We start from the raw sequence: 19,358 nt of genomic DNA, 5'->3' as shown, positions 1-19,358 counted from the left end.
CAGATCACACATGAAGGTGTATACAATTATAACTGTAAATGTCACAAGTCAATACTGACCTATCTCAACAATCTTTGCGCGTTAGATACAATGTTAACTACTTGCTTTTAATTTAGAGCTACTATCAAAGCCCATGCTTTCCATGAGAAGGAATGACGTCATTTTGTACATGGGTCTAATTTGTGCATGCTTTCTTGAACAATAAAACTTGACAACTTGACAATTGTTTTAGGATTACAAATTTAATTATACGCATTTGAAAATACTTACATGGAATAATTTTTTGTTTTATACCAATGAATAACATATGGATATAACACATACTTCAATAAGGAAGTTACATAGCGTGTTTTGAGATTGCCAAACTATGCTAATGCATACATACACATGCATGAATAACCTGACAATTCATATCGCGCGCCGGATATATCATGGTCGCAATCTTTGGTTTAAGACAGACTTTGCATGCAAATGGACACAGCACTAGCTTGTTTTAGGAACAAAAAGGACATAATGGTGAACTTTTAAATAAGATTACTGTTATATAGATTGAGTAAAAGTCCACCTTTTTGTCCTTTATAGACAGTCGCATATATAGAAATATATGTTTATAACAGTTAAACATAGTTGTTGTTTTTTTTTCGTTATAAAAATTCCCCCATTTACAAAAAATTCCCCCTCCTAAGGGCTGCGGACCACTTCCCCCCAAAATAGTGTGAGGGCGCTGAGGTTTGAAGTTCGGCCCCATTTCCAATCCAAAATCGAATTGTTTTCCTTATCAGAATAAAATGTCCCCATTGGAACATTGTGCAAAAAAACACACTTCAAAGTCGTAAAATTTGAACCTAAAAATCAAGTGCAATTAAGTATCCGAAAGTGGTATTTATCCGAATTATGATACACTTTATTTGTGAAAAATCGTATTTTTAATGAATTCGTAATAAAGAGCTTTTTTCATTTATCTTTTGTAAGTTAAAAAAGCTTAAATTCATAAAATGTACAAAAAAATGCTCAAATTTAAGTGCCTGGTTGACCATTAAAATAGCCATAAAATGGCCCAAAGTGCAGGAAATCAAGTGCTCAATTTTAAAATTTTCAGGGGGAGCATGCCCCCGGCCCCCCCTAGAATGCCTGTTGGTTTCAAATGTTTGCCTGTTGCCTCAAAAGTTATTGAGAACCCTGCATGTTTCTTCTTATAAAATTATAATAAGATATAACAGGGCTGTTTTTCATTCTTTAGCAAGGGCTTATAAGGCCTTTTAAGAGTAAAGCCGCTTCCCTAAAGCGAGTTTCGTAAAAATGATGCAATTTTCTCAAAAAGTTGAGCTTTCTGGGGGATTTTTTTTCCCTTTCTCATTTTTTTGGAGAATTTTTTCCCCAAAGAAAAGGCCAGGCCCGTTCCCTTAATCAAGAAAAAAAGCGGTGTATGATCATGGTTTGTGATTAGTTTTATGGAATAAGCCTCCTTTTTATGCCCCGGTACGTAGGCATATAACAGTTGAACTGTGCGTCTGCCCGTCAGTCTGTGCGTCCGTCCGTAAACTTTAACATTGGCCATAACTTTTGCAATATTGAATAAAGCAACTTAATATTTGGCACGCATGTGTATCTCATGGAGCTGCAAATTTTGAGTGGTGAAAGGTCAATTTCAAGGTCATCCTTCAATGTCAAAGGTTAAAAAGCAAAATCCAAGGGAAGTAACAACTTTAAAGGGAGATAATTTCTATTTATCATTTGGCAGGTACAGATTATTTTCACAAGGAAAGTAATTTTTTTTAAAGGGATATAATAAAAAAATATTTCTTTATTTCAAAGCGGCGCAGTAGAGGTCATTGTGTTTCTGACAAACACATCTCTTGTTTAATTTATCATTGTAAGAAATTGTTGCATCCTTCCAATAACCTTCTTACATTTGAAGGATTTTTTTTTTCCACCATATTCGTAATGGGATTAGGGATCGCTTTTAAATTTGGAAAATTTGCTGCGTTTTGACTAAAATTGGGAAATTAGTGTTGTTGTTTTGCTAACAAATGCTTCAAAATTGAGAATTAAAGTGTTTTCTATATTATATTTACTAAGGTTAATCTTTAGGAGCTGGATGGAAACTAACGTTTAGTCCTAAATCAATATTATTTTTTGTTTGGAAAAATTCAATTTTGTAATTTATAGGTCCCATTTGGGAAATATTGATACTTTTTTCTATTGGGAAAAGGGCCAAATTTGAAGACCTGTATTTGAAGGATAAAACACTGCTCAATGGCTACATATTGTAAATTATTTGACATGGTTACAATCTCAGTAATATTGAAAAGATATTGTTGGATATGACATGTTTTGCACCAATTTCAGATGTGCTATATCTGTGAGGAGAACGGCAAAGAGTTGTCAAAGGCTTCATCTGGTGCTTGCATGCAGTGTAATAAAAATGGATGCAAACAAAACTTCCACGTGACATGGTAAGACTCAGTCCTTTTTTCCTGATTATCAAATCAACCAAGTCAAGTGGCTACACCAAACCAGATTGCCTGTTATTTTAAACCTATTTAGATTGCCTGTTATTTTTTTAAACCTATTTATTTAAGCTTGATTGCCTGTTGGTCTTCTGAATGATAACAATTGAATAATTTAAGAATTTCTCAATATTGCGGTTTTAAAAATATGGCAAGTAAATTATTTTGTTTTAGTTGGCATAAATGAGCTTTTCCACCTTGTAGCTCAACTAGTTTTTGTTCACCCCGGATCGAAAGATCGGGGGTAATTGTTTTTGGCCTGTCTGTCACTGTGTCAGTCAGTCAGTCACTCATTGTGTGTGTCCCAAAACTTTAACCTTGGTCATAGTTTTTATACGCCCGTCTATGCCCGTCCGTCTGTCCGTCCGTCCGTCCGTCTGTTAATGTCGTACGCTACGTCAAATATCCTTTGACAGATTTTCTTCAAATTTTAACACAATCTTAATATTGATAAACCCTGATCCCCTTTCGTTTTTGACGGAATTCTGAATTGTCGTTCCAGAGTTATGGGACTTTGTTCGTCAAAATTTCGTGATTTCATTGAATGTCCTACTGTAGCTCAAATATCCTTCGATGGATTTTTTTCAAATTTCAACACAATCTTAATATTGATAAACCCTGATCCCCTTTCGTTTTTGACGGAATTCTGAATTGTCGTTCCAGAGTTATGGGACTTTGTTCGTCAAAATTTCGTGATTTCATTGAATGTCCTACCGTAGCCGTCCGTCCGTCCGTCTGTTAATGTCGTACGCTACGTCAAATATCCTTTGACAGATTTTCTTCAAATTTTAACACAATCTTAATATTGCTAAACCCTGATCCCCTTTCGTTTTTGACGGAATTCTGAATTGTCGTTCCAGAGTTATGGGACTTTGTTCGTCAAAATTTCGTGATTTCATTGAATGTCCTACTGTAGCTCAAATATCCTTCGATGGATTTTTTTTTTTTTTTTTTTTAGTGTCCCTGAAAAATTGAACAAGGTGAGCTTTTTTCTATTCCGATTGTACACTACCACTTACCCATCTACATTTCTCTTTTATTATTGGTCAAAATATCTATAACAGGTTTACTTCAACTCCATATCCTCTAAAGAAATGCATACATATACTCAAAAAAAGATATGGTATGAATGTCAAGGAGACGGCGCTCCATGCTCATGTACTTATAAAATAAACCATGTATTCAAATACAAATAAACTGAAGTAAAAAAATGATTCAAAGGGTTATTTATTACCTTACTACTTCATTGGCGAACGACGGGCGTATCATGCGCTCATGGCGCAGCTCCTCAGTTGCAATATTGAAGATAGCAACTTGATATTTGACATGCATGTGTATCTCATAAAGCTGCACATTTTGAGTGGTGAAAGGTCATGGTCCTCCTTGAAGGTCTAAAGTCAAAAAAGACAATCCAAGGGAAGTAATAAGCTTTGAAAGGGAGATAATTTCTAAACCTGCCAAATTATATATTGAAATTTTATTTCAAAGCGGCGCAATAGGGGGCATTGTGTTTCTGACAAACACATCTCTTGTTAATAGTATCAAACTTATTCACATTCTTTGTGGGCTTTTAATCTCCACAAGCTACAATAACCAGTCAGATCTCTTGAAGCCTGAAACAGTTCTGAGTTATAGACCTTTAAATGATTCAATAATGGCCACATTTATTTTGTCATCTCTCGGACTACAATATTTATAAGGATCTTGTCCTCAAATATGACATATTTGTAGTCCCTAACAAAATCAAATTTAATTCAAATACTTTTTTAAGATTCCAATTTTGGAGCTTCATTTCCAACCCTAAGAAAATGATAAGCAGCAAACAGCATAAAATCTGAACAGCCTGCAAGTTTCTCTTGGGATGTTCTGGTTTTACAGGGCTCCCCCTGGCCTACAGTTGTGTTGAGCGAAATTTAATGTAGGACATAGAAATCTAATACACTTTTGCTAGTTTGGGGTGTGGGAGGTATGAAGACAAAGTTGTAGCCAAAAACAATTTTCTTCAGACAAATTTGCTTATTTATAGAGTGGCAGAGCAAGCCCTGTTTTATGCTGGTTGCATCTAGCCATTTTCACTTTATCTGTTGAATGGGGAACGCTTTAAGGGTCATAGTTTGCAACAAGTTGTCCCCCTTATTTTTCAGTGCCCAGGCCCAAGGGTTGCTGTGTGAGGAGTCTGGTAGCTATGGAAACAATGTGAAATACTGCGGCTACTGCAACCATCACTACAAGAAGTTGGTATGCATAGAAGATAGAGTAGATCCCTGAAGACTTTTATTATTTGAAGTTTATTTTGTTTTGAAAGAAGAATCTTTACCAAAATGTTATTTGACTTGTATGTTAAAATTATAATTTTTTTATAAAACAATACCTTTTAGTAGTGCCTGTAAATGCTGATAATTAGAAGTTCCTTTTATAATTAATCATTCAACCAAAACATATAATTAGTTTATAAAATGTAAAATATGTTGTTGTTTTTTTATGTAGAAATCATATTCAAATGTCAGTTGTTTCATATCACAATTACGTGTGATTAAATTGCTTGAAAAAATGCAAAACCTGAAGTTTATTCAGTAAAGTTTTGTGCTTAAAAGCATTTGAGACTCTCTGAGAAAAAGGGGCTTATTGCATGTGCATATAGTGTCGTCCCAGATTAGCCTGTGCAGTCTGCATTGGCTAATCAGGGACAACACTTTCTGACTAAACTGAATTTTTGAAGGAGAGACTTCCTGTAAACAAAATTTCCATAAGAGTGGAAAGTGTCCTCCGAAAGTAGCCTGTGTCCTAAGGACCATACAGGCTAATCTGGGACCACACTATGCACGTGCATTAAGCCCTGTTTTCCCAAAACAATGCTACACTAGTTAATGCCTCTCAATTACAGAAAAAAGATGCCAACATCAAGACCATTCCTGCCTTCAAGCCCATTCCGTCTGATCAGGCCACACCGGAGTCCACCCCTGAGAAAGCCAGCAATGTTAGTCAGCGTGGAATGGTCTTATATGTAGCTGAAATATTTGGCTAAAAAACTGGGCCCCTATCTAGCAACTCATTCTTAGACTTACCGTAATAATGGACTTAGACCCACCCTAGGAGGTGCACTCGTGGTTAGCATAATTACAGGCGAACATCAGACGACAGTAACAAACTGCTCAAAATAAAGGATGATGTAATTAAGGGTGGTTAATGCCAAATAATGACACATTAAATGCAACTCTTGAATATTCCTTTTTTTTTATAGAAAATTCTTATTCTTTGACTTGAGTCTGAAATTATTTGGTGAAAACAGAATCAGCTGTCTGCATAATAAATATATATGAGCCATGGATCATTTTAGTTCCACCCTTTTTATGCCCCCAGTAGGTTGACATAAGCAGTCAGACTGTTTGTTTGATGTGGTTCTGTCAGTCTGTTGGTCCGGCATTCTCTTTCCGGAGCCTAGGTTATTTATGCAACGCTTTCAGATATTGAGCTGATTTTTGGTATGTGTGTCTACCTTCATTACCTACAGATGAAGTTTGAGTGGCGTTCTGTTCCATTGATTTTGGGGGAAGTTATTGGCCTTGGACCTAGAAATTTACCATTTTACAGAGGTTGTTTAAAAAAAAAGAATTAAAAACTATATGATATCAGGTTTTGCTCAATCTAAGACGAATCAGATTTTGTTTAGATTGTATATAATCTAAGACAAACTATAGAGTAGAGAAATATTTTCCATTTTACCATATCAAGATTATCTACTTAAACAAGTTCAACTGGAGAAAGATTAGAAAGGAGAGTGAACAACTATATTCAGTGGTCAACTAAATTGTAGCCCGGTCCAGTCCATTTTGACTTGGTGGTCAAATATTCCACAGAATGGCTAATTAACTGGTGAATACTATTAATACTAAACATAAATTTCATAAGACATTAAAAACAAGTCCAGAAATAACATCATGCTTATTGTAATACAAAAGTCTGTTAAAATCCTGAAACTTCCTTGCAAAGAATTTATATAATTCTTCGAAAAGCCTTTAAGCCATGAGTAAATATATTTCAATTTATCATGATTATGGTGTTTATTTTATCTAGAAGCCTTACCATTTTTTTAACGAACACTATATGAAAAAGAAATTCTAATAATTTTTAAGTAGCTCCTTGCAATTTTTTATGCCCCCAGATCGAATGATAGGGGGTATATTGTTTTTGGCCTGTCTGTCTGTCTGTCACTCTGGCCAAAAACTTTAACTTTGGTTATAACTTTTTCAATATTGAAGATAGCAACTTGATATTTGGCATGCATGTGTATCTCATTAAGCTGCACATTTTTCGTGGTGAAAGGTCAAGGTCATCCTCCAAGGTCTAAGGTCAAATATATGGCTTCAAAGCGGCGCAGTAGGGGGCATTGTGTTTCACAAACACAGCTCTTGTTTAATCCTGGAAATTTCCCTATTGTTCTAACTTTTCTTAATTCGCCATGAAGTACATAACTAGCTACTTGGAGGTCAAAGGTTGGATCCCTACTGAAAGAGTGTTATTGTCCCCTACTGGTGAAACCGGAGGGGACTTCTGGTTTGAGCTCTGTCTGTCAGTCAGTCTGTCAGTCATTCACACTTTTCTAGATCCTGCGATAACATCAAAAGTTCTTCATATTTTTTCATGAAACTTGAAACATGGATAGATGGCAATATTGAGATTATGCACGTCATTTCATTTTGTTCCTGCATCAAGAATTCTTGTTGCTATGGCAACAAATTATAAAAAATATAAAATCCTGACAATGGTGGAGTTTCAACGGTAGGGGACAGTATTGCGTGGCAATCTCTTGTTTATGTCTCTTTCAAAGACACCAAGTACTGCTTCTACCCAGGAAACGGACACAAGAGTATTTTAGCAAGCCTTAGGCTTTGCTATGGAGCTTAAATAAGTAAGTTTATGCTACATTACAAATCTGGGTAATGCTTCTGTTGAATATTACTACAAAACACAAGAACCACGAGTCTATCGCGGCAAGGCATTTATTTGTTAATTCTATATATCTTTCCATATAGTTAAGTTTTTCTAAACCAGCGATGAATTACATAACTAATCTGTTTTGTAAGGAGCCGAGAGTGAACATCTCTGCGGAACACAAGAACCGCGAGTCTAGCGCGGCAAGGCAATTATCAGGGGCTGTGACCACAGACGGCAGGACAAGTGTGCGCTCATCCGGGGAGAAAAAGGGATCTGTATTGCTCAACACTGGGAGGGACTCAGACTCAAAATATGGTATGCTTCGCTGTTCAGCTTTAGTCTTAAATGTATTGAGTCTCAATCTGGTAAAATGGGGCTTAATGCATGTGCATTAAGAGTTCTCCCAGATTAGCCTGTGCAGTCATCACAGGCTAATCAGGGATGACTCTTTCTGAATAGACTGGATTTTTGTTTAGAAGGGACATCTTGTAAATAAAAAATGACATAAAAGCTGGGAGGGTTGTCCCTTATTTTCCTGTGTGGACTTTGACAACACTACGCACAGGCATTAAGCCCCATTTTCCTGTGTGGACTGGGACAACACTACGCACAGGCATTAAGCCCCATTTTCCTGTGTGGACTGGGACAACACTACGCATAGGCATTAAGCCCCATTTTCTCATAGTGTAACTTAATTATTTTCACTTGATTGCATCGAAAGCCCTCTTCTGTTTCCGGAGTCAAACTTACAAGTACTAAGTGTCTCTTGCGGAGATTTTGATACTTCTTCCAGAATGGGGATTTTAATAATTGACCTCTAGATCTTTAGAAGAAGACTTAATCTACTGCCCCACCACCTCCTCAAACATTTGGGCTTTGTAGAGGCATGTTTTGTTTCAATGCTTAGCTATAAAATAGATTAAAGATGAAAAATACATTATATAAATGTTGTTAATTTTGTGAGTTGCTTTATTGCATTAAAAATTTTTAATGCTGTCTTTGCTTAATTCTTAGGCACATTACTGACGACAAAGACAAAAAATGATCAGTTACAAGTCAAGGTCTTGCAGTATTCCACAGACACTAATTTTAAATGGAACTTCAGTTGCTGATTTAATTGTTGCATGGTGGAAACGGTTGGTTAGAACAGTTATAATGATTTTTAGCCGGATTTTTTTCGAAAAAATCTCGGCTTATAGATTGATGTTGTCGGGCGGGCGGGCGGGGTGGCGGCGTGCTCGAAAATGTTAAAGTTCTTATTTCATGGTATAACTTTGGTATGCTTGGACCTAGAGTCTTCAAACTTGACATGAAGGTTGGCCAGGATTAACAGATGACCACTGGTCATTTCAAGGTCATTCATTTGAAGGTCAAGGTCACTGTGACCTTCAATATAAAAAATGTTAAAGTTGTTATAACTTTGGTATTCTTGGACCTAGAGTCTTGAAACTTGACATGAAGGTTGGCCATAACTAGTTAGTAACCACTGGTCATTTCAAGGTCATTCATTTGAAGGTCAAGGTCACTGTGACCTTGAATGTAAAAATGTTAAAGTTCTTATTTCATGGTATAACTTTGGTATGCTTGGACCTAGAGTCTTCAAACTTGACATGAAGGTTGGCCAGGATTAACAGATGACCACTGGTCATTTCAAGGTCATTCATTTGAAGGTGAAGGTCACTGTGACCTTCAATATAAAAATGTTAAAGTTGTTATAACTTTGGTATGCTTGGACCTAGAGTCTTGAAACTTGACATGAAGGTTGGCCAGAACTAGTAAGTAACCACTGGACATTTCAAGGTCATTCATTTGAAGGTCAAGGTCACTGTGACCTTGAATGTAAAAATGTTAAAGTTGTTATAACTTTGGTATGCTTGGACCTAGAGTCTTGAAACTTGACATGAAGGTTGGCCAGAACTAGTAAGTAACCACTGGACATTTCAAGGTCATTCATTTGAAGGTCAAGGTCACTGTGACCTTGAATGTAAAAATGTTAAAGTTCTTATTTCATGTTATAACTTTGGTATGCTTGTACCTAGAGTCTTCAAACTTGAAATAAAGATTGGCCAGTACTAGAAGATGACCACTGGTCATTTCAATGTCATTCATTTGAAGGTCAAGGTCACTGTGACCTTAAATGTTAAAATGTTAAAATTGTTATAACTTTGGTGTGCTTGGACATAGAGTCTTCAAACTTGACATGAAGGTTTGCAAGCACACTTAGATGACCACTGGTCATTTCAAGGTCATTCATTCTAAGGTCAAGGTCACTGTGACCTTGAATGTAAAAATGTTAAAGTTCTTATAACTTTGGTAGGTAAAAATGTTAAAGTTCTTATTCCATGTTATAACTTTGGTATGCTTGTACCTAGAGTCTTCAAACTTGACATAAAGGTTGGCCAGTACTAGAAGATCACCACTGCTCATTTCAATGTCATTCATTTGAAGGTCAAGGTCACTGTGACCTTCAATGTTAAAATGTTAAAATTGTTATAACTTTGGTATGCTTGGACCTAGAATCTCAAACTTGACGTAAAGGTTTGCAAGCACACTTAGATGACCACTGGTCATTTCAAGGTCATTCATTTGAAGGTCGAGGTCACTGTGACCTTGGATGTAAATATGTTAAAGTTGTTAATACTTTGGTATGCTTAGACCTAGAGTCTTCAAACTTGATATGAAGGTTGGCCAGAACTAGTAGATGACCACTGGTCATTTTAAGGTCAAGGTCACCGTGACCTTGAATGTAAAAATGTTAAAAAATAAAAAAATTGAGATCAAACTTTCCTAATTGTCAATTCAAGTTCATATTTGTGACCTTAAATGTTATTGTTGTTCATGTATATGCATGCATTCAAAACATAACACAAGGTTTGCTCATGCCTTGAAAAGTACTTACATTTCATTTTGACCTTTGAACAATATTTCAGTAATTTAAGTATTGCATTGACAAAAACACGAAAGGTACTTTCCTGTCATTTAAATCAAAAATCCGGCTTCAATGCGGTCATCTCCGACCGCGGAACTCTTGTTAAATTCCTTCATTGGGTTTGAATGTCAGGGATAAAGTTGCACTTTCTTTCAAATTATTTCCCTCCTAAATTGAATTTTTTACAAATTGTTCTTTACTGTGCTGAATCTATTTTAAGGTGAACAGTTTTGATAAAACAAATGTTTCCTTTCCTGAAGTGTTTTGAAAATGCCCTGTTTTTATGCCCCCTTTCGAAGAAAAGGGGGCATATAGTTTTCGCACTGTCCGTCAGTCTGTCTGTCAGTCTGTCACACTTTTCGTGTCCGCTCTCTAATTCAAATAGTTTTCATCTGATCTTTACCAAACTTGGTCAGAAGTTGTATCTAGACAATATCTAGGTCAAGTTCGAATATGGGTCATGCTGGATCAAAAACTAGGTCACGGGGTCACTTTGTGCATTTGAGGATTTAGTGTTAAGGTTTCGAAAAATGCTCATAACTTCTATCAAAGCGTTAATAGGGGGCATATGTCATCCTATGGTGACAGCTCTTGTTTTAAACATATTTTGAAAAAAAATGAAAAAAGTTCACAAATCTACATAGAACTAATCTGGAGCAAAGTCTAAAATAATTCAGAGATTTTTTTTTTTGCTCAATTGAGAAAATTACCAGTACCATGCCAAATGGGAAAAATAAGCACGAAAAACCCTGAAATTGGTAAAATTTGCATCATGAAATCTTCAGATTGGGAATTATGGATCTTTTCAATTGGGTGCTATTAATTTCATAAACCAATTTAAATATTCAACATGCTCTTTGGCTTGAAATGTTCAGTTTATGTGCCCATTTGATTTGTTCACTTGCAGATAATTAACTTTTGGCAGGAAATTCACGAAATTGTCCTTTCTTTAGGGAATTTTTCAGATGTTAATATGGAATTTTGTAGTGTTTTTTTTCGATTTACTGGGCACCTTTTACAGGTACTTTATTAAGGAGGAAAAAATGGCTGTAAACATTTAGTGCATAGATAACAAGTTAAATCAGTTTACTTAAGTAACATGGTTAAAAGTGTAAAGAACATTTCTGTCCAGGTAATTGCATGAATTTCCCTGGTCACTACTATACTTAAATACATTTATTATATACCTGTTGAATGCTTTTAACAAAATATGGGTTGTATCAATCGTTGAAATAAAAAATCCCGTATTACTCTACTCGCTGTTTCCAATTCCATATTACCATACTAGCCGAACTACTTTTTCGACCCATTTAATGATGTCACATTAAGCAAACCAAAAATAGAAAAAACCCTTGTTTATTCTTCAACCGATTTAATGACGTCACAAAATGCGCAGCGAATATAGGAAACCCCCTTGTGGTATTATTAGATACGTCGTCTGCAGTTTGACCAGAGAGTAAATATGGCCAAATTTTCGACCATGGACATAGCGGAATGGTCATCGATCGTTTTTTTTTACTTAATTGACTATCGATAGTTTTTTTGAAAATGAACTACTGTGAAACCATTATTAACCTTCAGGCATTAATTTTCATAAATTTCGTCAGTCGACCGATCGGCGAATTTAAGATCCTAACGAACAATCATGCTCTATGTTTGAACAAAAACAAACACTAAGTTGAACAATATTTTAAAACTTTACCGTAGACATGAGGCATTAAATTTCAACATAATCCGTGCACACATTCACTGCTTTTTCGTAATCAAGATTAATCCGGTTTTGACACAAAGGGATGTAGATTACACAAGGTAATTAACTGACACGTTACACTTCTTTAAAACGCGTGTGCAGTATAGCTGTATCGAATGCGTTGACTTCGTTTATGTAGAATGGTAATGAATTAGCGCTAATTGTTTATAACTTTATTACCCATTAGGTGCATTGTGGTTTTCAGGGGTGTTGCATATTAGCCATCACGCAGCGAATGCCGATGAAAGACAATAAACCAAATGAAAAGATGACGATGTGTGATTAACATGCGTATTTATCACAAATTAATAAAGAATATTTTAATTGCTGTTTGTTGTTTGATTGTTTGCGTTTAACCACACTTATTACTATTTTATATGTATCAATTTATTTATTTTTAAATTATTGACATTATTGATTTATATACCGGTAGTTTACTTTTTAAGAACAAACACACACATAGAGTTTACAATTTTAATGTTGATATCAGAATAAAAAATTTATTTGAAAAAAAAAACACTTAACAAACTGGAACCTCTTTCGTATAACTCAAACAGTTTTAAAACGGTATTGACAGCATTTTAATAAAAATCATACCAACTAGAACACATACCCAAGAAAATATACAAAAGTGACTAGTTTGATTTGCTTGCAAAAAAATACTTCATTTCATTTAGAGAGCAAAAAAACAGGAAACAACATTGTTTCATCAACACAACATGGACAATTTTTTTAAATCAGTCCAGCTTTAAGACTAATTGGCAATTGGCTTCGTTGTTACAAACACTCGTTAACGGTTATTCGATTTCACTTGTCCGCTAATCATAACAATGAACGTGTGAATGGCATACATTAAGAGGGTCCATTACTGTCCCTTGATAACAAAAGACTAGTTAATTGGCATGTGACAAACAGGCCCCACCTCCTGCAGTGATTCTCAAGTGTGTTCCCGCATTCGTACCACGATTTTTCGCAACTGCGATTGATCGCGAATATGTATTACACACAAATCGGATAGTGACTGACGCATTTTTTTAAAATTCAAAATCAGAAATCGGCGAATTTAAGTGCTGACGAAATCGTCATTTTTATAAAATTGACGAAATTTTGTGCTGTCGAAAATAAATGGTTTCACAGTATTTGAAACGGCTGTTCATAATTCTGGAGAGAATGAAAATGTCAGTAGCACTGAATATACTGAAACAAGTGCAGTGTCCACTCTTTTAGAAGCAGGTGTCCAGCTGCCCAATGAAAGTAAGTCTGATCTGCATCAAAATATAGATTTAAGTTCACAAGACCAAAGAAATCAAATGGAACAGATGAATTTTAATACTCATGCTCAAAGTGAAACAACCAACATTTGTACATGTAACAGAAGTTGAAAAGATAAATTTTTGTTCAAAGTATGAAAAATGTGAACACAACCTGCAAAACTGAATTATGTATGCGCCATTTCCAACGCTGGCTATCAGAACCACCACGCAATGAAACAAGATCTGTCTGTGACATCATGACCACTGAACTTGACAACTACATAGGTTCATTCCTCCTGTCCATCCGTAAAGCCGACGGGTCTGAGTATGAGCTTGACACACTCACAAGCTACCATCGAGGCATTGACCGGTTTGTAAAAGAAATTCATATTTATACACAAAAAACATAATTTAATAAAGTGCTCAGTGTATTAACAATCAACATTGAATCGAAATAGTATTTCAGTGATGATCAATGTTGTTGTACTGTATTACTCACAGCTGTAGAGATAGTATAAACCTATATATCTTAGCTCGATTCCATTGAAAGCCTAAGGCTTATATAAACACTCTCGAGTCCATTTTCTGGGCTTAAAACCGGTTCTATGTGTCTTTGTGAGAGATCTTAAGAACGCTTCCACGGTGGGGATCGAACCCATCACCTCCCAGTCGCTAGGCGGACACCCTATCCATTAAAACATGTCGACCTTGCTGTGGAGTTTATTTACTACATCCAACATAAAGTGAATAAATTAAAATATTTAAACAGCATCAGATGTTATAGCTGTGTAATTATGCTTTATAGTTGTTATGTTAACCTGATTGGTCAATTGCACACATCTATGAAAATAAAATTTAATTAAGTGGCAAATAAATGTATAATAGTTATTAAACAAAACAAGATGTAAATTGAATATAACCCACACAATTTTATTATACCCCCACAAACGAAGTATAGGGGGGTATATAGGAGTGAACTTGTCTGTTGGTCTGTCTGTCGGTCCTTATTAAGTGTCAGCTCTCTAATTCAAGTAGTTTTCATCCGATCTTCACCAAACTTGGTCAGAAGTTGTATCTACATTATCTTAAGGCCAAGTTCGAACATGGGCCTTGCCGGGTCAAAAACTAGGTCACGGGGTCACTTAGTGCGTTTTAAACATTCAGCATGTTGTCCGCTCTCTAATTCAAGTAGTTTTCATCCGATCTTCACCAAACTTGGTCAGAAGTTGTATCTAGATGATCTTAAGGCCAAGTTCGAACATGGGCCTTGCTGGGTCAAAAACTAGGTCACAGGGTCACTTAGTGTGATTTTTAACATTCAGCATGGTGTCCACTCTCTTATTCAAGTAGTTTTCATCCGATCTTCACCAAACTTGGTCAGAAGTTTTATCTAGATGATCTGAAGGCCAAGTTCGAACATGGGCCATGCCAGATCAAAAACTAGGTCACAGGGTCACTTAGTATGTTTTACACATTGAGCATGGTGTCCGCTCTCTATTTCAAGTAGTTTAAATCCAATCTTCACCACACTTGGTCAGAAGTTGTAACTAGATGATGTGTAGGTCAAGTTCGAACATGGGCCATTCCGGGTCAAAAACTAGGTCACGGGGTCACTTAGTGTGTTTTAAACCTCGCCATGTTGTCCGCTCTCTAATTCAAGTATTTTTTATACAATCTTCACCAAAATTGGTCAGAAGTTGTATCTTGATAATGTCTAGGGCAAGTTTGAATATGGGTCATGCTGGGTCAAAAACAAGGTCACAGGGTCACTTAGTGCGTTTTAAACATCACAATGTTGTCCGCTCTCTAATTAAAGTAGTTTTCATCCAATCTTCACCAAACTTGGTCAGAAGTTGTATCTAGATGATGTCTACGTCAAGTTTGAATATGGGTCATGCTGGGTCAAAAAGTTTTATCTAAATGATCTCTAGGACAAGTTTGAACATGGGCCATTCCAGGCCGTAAACTAGGTCACAGGGTCACTTAGTGCGTTTTTTAACATTCAGCATGGTGTCCGCTCTCTAATTCAAGTGGTTTACCAGATATTTAAGGGAAAATAAATATTCCCACAGCATTTTGGATGACAGAGAGTTTGAAACTTCTCGAAAGGTTTTGGCTTCCAAAAGAAAGGAACTGAAAGGAAAAGGAAACAGGCCCCATGCTGCTGAAGCCATTACCTCTAAAGAAAGAGTGATTTTAAACAAAAAGAAGTAATTGGACTTCAAAGCCCAAGACAGCTGTTGAATCAAGTTTGGCTAAATAATTCACCGTTGTTCGGCATTCGTGGTGGAACGGAAAGTCACAACCTTAGATGGGGCGACATCAAACTGAAAAAAACTGATCAAGGAAGAGAATACCTTGAATACAATGAACGGTTGACCAAAACACGTACATCGGAAACCAAGTCGGAGCAAAGGGCCTTTTCACCTAAACAGTTTGCTCATACCAACAAAGATTCATGCCTTGTTGAAGCGTACAAGGAGTTTGCTCATCACAGACCGAAAGAAGCTCTGCATGATGATGCCCCTCTCTTCATGTCTATAAACTGTAGTCGACAAGCTGGGTCAGACAAGTGGTATAAATGTCAGCCCATGGGTGAAAACTCCTTGATGTCAATAATGAAAACGATGGCCGAGAGGGGCGATCTCACAGGTCGAAAGACAAATCACAGTGCCTGCAAAACAACCTGTACAACTCTTGCACAATGGGGTTGCTCCAACAACGATTCAGCAACTTACTGGACACAAAAATCTGCAAAGTGTTAACAATTACGCAAAAGCTTCTCTTGAAATGCAAGCAGCCATGTCTGACATATTATCAGAAAATCCTGACCAACAACAAATTATGCAATTTAACCCTAGACCTACCTATGGTTCTGTCATCCCGGCATCAATGTGAAACACATCTTTGTCATGCAGCAACAGAAACACATCCAACGCCGCCATTGAGGATTCCCATGATAACACAAATCTCCAAGGTGCACAATTATTCCGGTGTAACCTAACCATCAACAACTACTATGCACACTCTCCATCGAAGAAACGCAAGAGAATATGCATAGTAGAAAGTGACAGCGATTGACTGTTGGTGAATTATAAATCAAGCTGGTAAATCCAACAAAATGTGCTTTCAACACGCGACAATTAAAACCTGTCTATCCCCTGTTCAAATGTGTACATGTTCATTTGCATAAACTGCATTCATGCGCGTGTAATATAAACTATGGTGTTCTGTTTGAGTCTTAGTGTTGTCAGTTTTGTTAAAGCAAAAAAATACAATTGTTAACTGTTTTCGTTTGTATTCAGTCTCGTGGTTTGTGCTATTTCGCATCACACTCAAGGCTCCGCCTCTCGTGTGATATGTCATCACACAAGCCACTCAATTGAATACAAACTCTTGGAACAATTGACTAGCGTAATATTCCATATGTATTTAGACCTTGTTCAGGGAAAACTTGGCTCAATGCATGTGCTTAATGTATTTTTTTCCTAGAAAACAGTCTAATCAGGGATGAAACTTTCCACTGCAACTGGATTTTCATAAAGAAGAGACTTTCTTTAAACATAAAATTCCATGAAAGCAGAAAGTGTTGTCACTGATAAGCCAAATTATGCTTATCCGGGAAGACACTTTATGCACATGCATTGAACCCCATTTTCTTAGAGCGGTTCTCATTTGTATGGTTCTCATGTATACTGATAGGTCTGGATTCAGCTCCCTCCTCGGTCAATCCGCCTTCCACCACATCGATGTCTCAATCCTCCTCATCGTCATCATTAGCCACAATGTCAGCAGCGACGTCTGAAGCCACAAAATCGGCAACGGAGACCGTTACTGTGCTGACATCTACATCTGACAGGGGCAAATTGTTCTCCCCTTTGCCTGAATGGCAGGCAAATATCCCTGTCACAACTCAGGTAGGATGCAAGATATTGTGAACTGTAAAACATCTATAAGTATTTGTCCGAATGAAATTTCCCTGTTTTTAAAAAAATTACCATTTCATGAAAATATAAATTCTTGGATATCTGATTTCTGAAAAAAACAACTGTATTAGGAGTCTGGACTGTCCGTCATTTTTACAATGTATTTGTAATACGTGTCAGCAATAAATATGTGTCTGGTTTAAGTTGGATATTTATTTATTTGATGCCTACAGTAACTTGATCTTAAGTCATGTAAACATTGGGAATTATTATTCCATGGGATCTTAAATTTGTTGATCAGTCAACCCACGTAATCAACACAAAATAATGTCCAACAAATTAATAAAGATTTTAATAAATTAGATGAGTTAAATGTCCTTTTGTGCCACAAAAATGGAGTCACATGCAGACTATGTGATACCTCTTCTGTAGGCTAATTAACAGCTTAGTAACAATTAGTATACCCGTGCGCAATATGAACATTTTTTTGTTGATCACATATGACGAAAGTTTGTGTTGAACTTGAAACTACTTTATCTGCTTAACAAAATGGGTCAATCATAGTTGTCAATAAGAGCTGGCAAGCAGCCAAATTCAAACACAAAAGAGTTGGCTAAAGTTTTTAATTAAATGAAAGTACCCACTCTATACCCAATTATTATCCCCTGCCATAGGTGGAGGGATATTGTTTTGGCATTGTCCGTCCTTCCATCTTTCCGTCCGTCCGGAGCCGTATCTTGGAAGTGCTATGGCGGATTTCATTGAATCTTGGTATGAGTATATATATGGATAAGAGGATGATGCACACCAAATGGCAGTGTACACCATCTGTTAATAACGGAGTTATGGCCCGTTGTACCTTGAAAAAATGCTTTTTTGAGTGTCAAATATAACACTTTTGTGTCCAGAAGCATATTGGCTGGGGATATCAATTCAACGAACTTGCTTGTTGTCCCCTACCAGTGAAACCGGAGGTGACTTATGGTTTGCATTCCGTCTGTCTGTCTGTCAGTCAGTCTGTCAGTCAGTCTGTCTGTCAGTCAGTTGTTCACACTTTTCTGGATCCTGAGATAACTTTTAAAGTTCTTAATATTTTTTCATGAAACTTAAAACATGGATAGATGGTAATATGGGGATTATGCACGTCATTTCATTTTGTTCCTACGTCAAAAATTCTGGTTGCTATGGCATCAAATATATATAAAAAAAATATTATTATTTTTAGCTCACCTGAGCACAACGTGCTCATGGTGAGCTTTTGTGATCGCCTTTTGTCTGTCGTCCGTCGTGCGTTGTCTGTGGTGCGACGTAAACATTTGCCTTGTTCACTCTCTAGAGGCCACATTTATTGTCCAATCTTCATAAAATTTGGTCAGAAGATTGGTTTCAATGATATCTTGGATGAGTTTGAAAATGGTTACGTTTGCTTGAAAAACATGGCTGCCAAGGGGCAGGGCATTTTTCCTTACCGTATACGTGCGCTTATAAGACGCATTTTTAAGACTCAAATTAATAAGTTAAAGTGGGGGTCGCGTCTTATAAGCGAGATACTTGTGAAAATAAGCGAAATTTTTCAAAATATCGAGTTTACTGGGCTTACGCTGGCCAAGTTGGACACTTGTCAATTGTTTTGAATCATCGCGGCAGCCATTTGCATTTTCTCTAAAGTCGGTATTTGCCCGTACTGTGTATCGGAACGCTATGTTCAGTTACGGATTTACTTGAAATAAAATGTATCGTTATTGATTTTTTTGTCTACTATTTTTTATTTGAATTTTGTTATTTTGGGGTCGTAAGGCATTATATTGTCCATGGTTATACTTGAAAAGTTTGTATCACCCGATTGTCTGCGCGCGACGTCGTTAAATGTCATATAAATTGGACATAATAGTATACGTGTGTAAGCGGCGACATGATGCCAAACATGCTTAAAATAACAGCAAAATCAGTTCGCAGCTTGAAACTGTTAATTGTTAAATAAACACGCGATTACAAGTGCTTCTTGACAAATTTGTATCACCTGATCGTCTTTGTTCGACGCTGTTAATTGTCAAT

General features: G+C 36.5%; 4 protein-coding genes across 7 annotated transcripts in view; 3 read left to right on the top strand and 1 right to left on the bottom strand.

Moving 5' to 3' along the window:
• LOC127855598 (ATP-dependent RNA helicase DDX42-like) overlaps positions 1-19,358 on the bottom strand; it is a 316,590-nt gene that overhangs the window by 159,314 nt on the left and 137,918 nt on the right. The gene's annotated exons all lie outside the window — the stretch shown is intronic.
• The window catches only part of LOC127855601 (E3 ubiquitin-protein ligase TRIM56-like), a 262,584-nt gene that overhangs the window by 129,171 nt on the left and 114,055 nt on the right, over positions 1-19,358 (top strand). The gene's annotated exons all lie outside the window — the stretch shown is intronic.
• The window catches only part of LOC127855600 (zinc finger protein zfp-1-like), a 317,716-nt gene that overhangs the window by 266,158 nt on the left and 32,200 nt on the right, over positions 1-19,358 (top strand). The window lies entirely within an intron of this gene.
• LOC127855599 (zinc finger protein zfp-1-like) overlaps positions 1-19,358 on the top strand; it is a 63,741-nt gene that overhangs the window by 12,183 nt on the left and 32,200 nt on the right. Inside the window, exons 5-9 of the mRNA XM_052391343.1 lie at positions 2,350-2,456; positions 4,655-4,748; positions 5,395-5,487; positions 7,595-7,760; positions 17,080-17,294. Coding sequence (XP_052247303.1) covers positions 2,350-2,456; positions 4,655-4,748; positions 5,395-5,487; positions 7,595-7,760; positions 17,080-17,294 — 675 coding nt within the window. The remainder of the gene's footprint in view (positions 1-2,349; positions 2,457-4,654; positions 4,749-5,394; positions 5,488-7,594; positions 7,761-17,079; positions 17,295-19,358) is intronic.

Source organism: Dreissena polymorpha, chromosome 13 (assembly GCF_020536995.1).
Source record: "Dreissena polymorpha isolate Duluth1 chromosome 13, UMN_Dpol_1.0, whole genome shotgun sequence".
Taxonomy (NCBI): Eukaryota; Metazoa; Mollusca; class Bivalvia; order Myida; family Dreissenidae; genus Dreissena; species Dreissena polymorpha.
The sequence above is the reverse complement of the archived record's forward strand: the minus strand, read 5'-3'. Positions and strand labels throughout refer to the sequence as shown.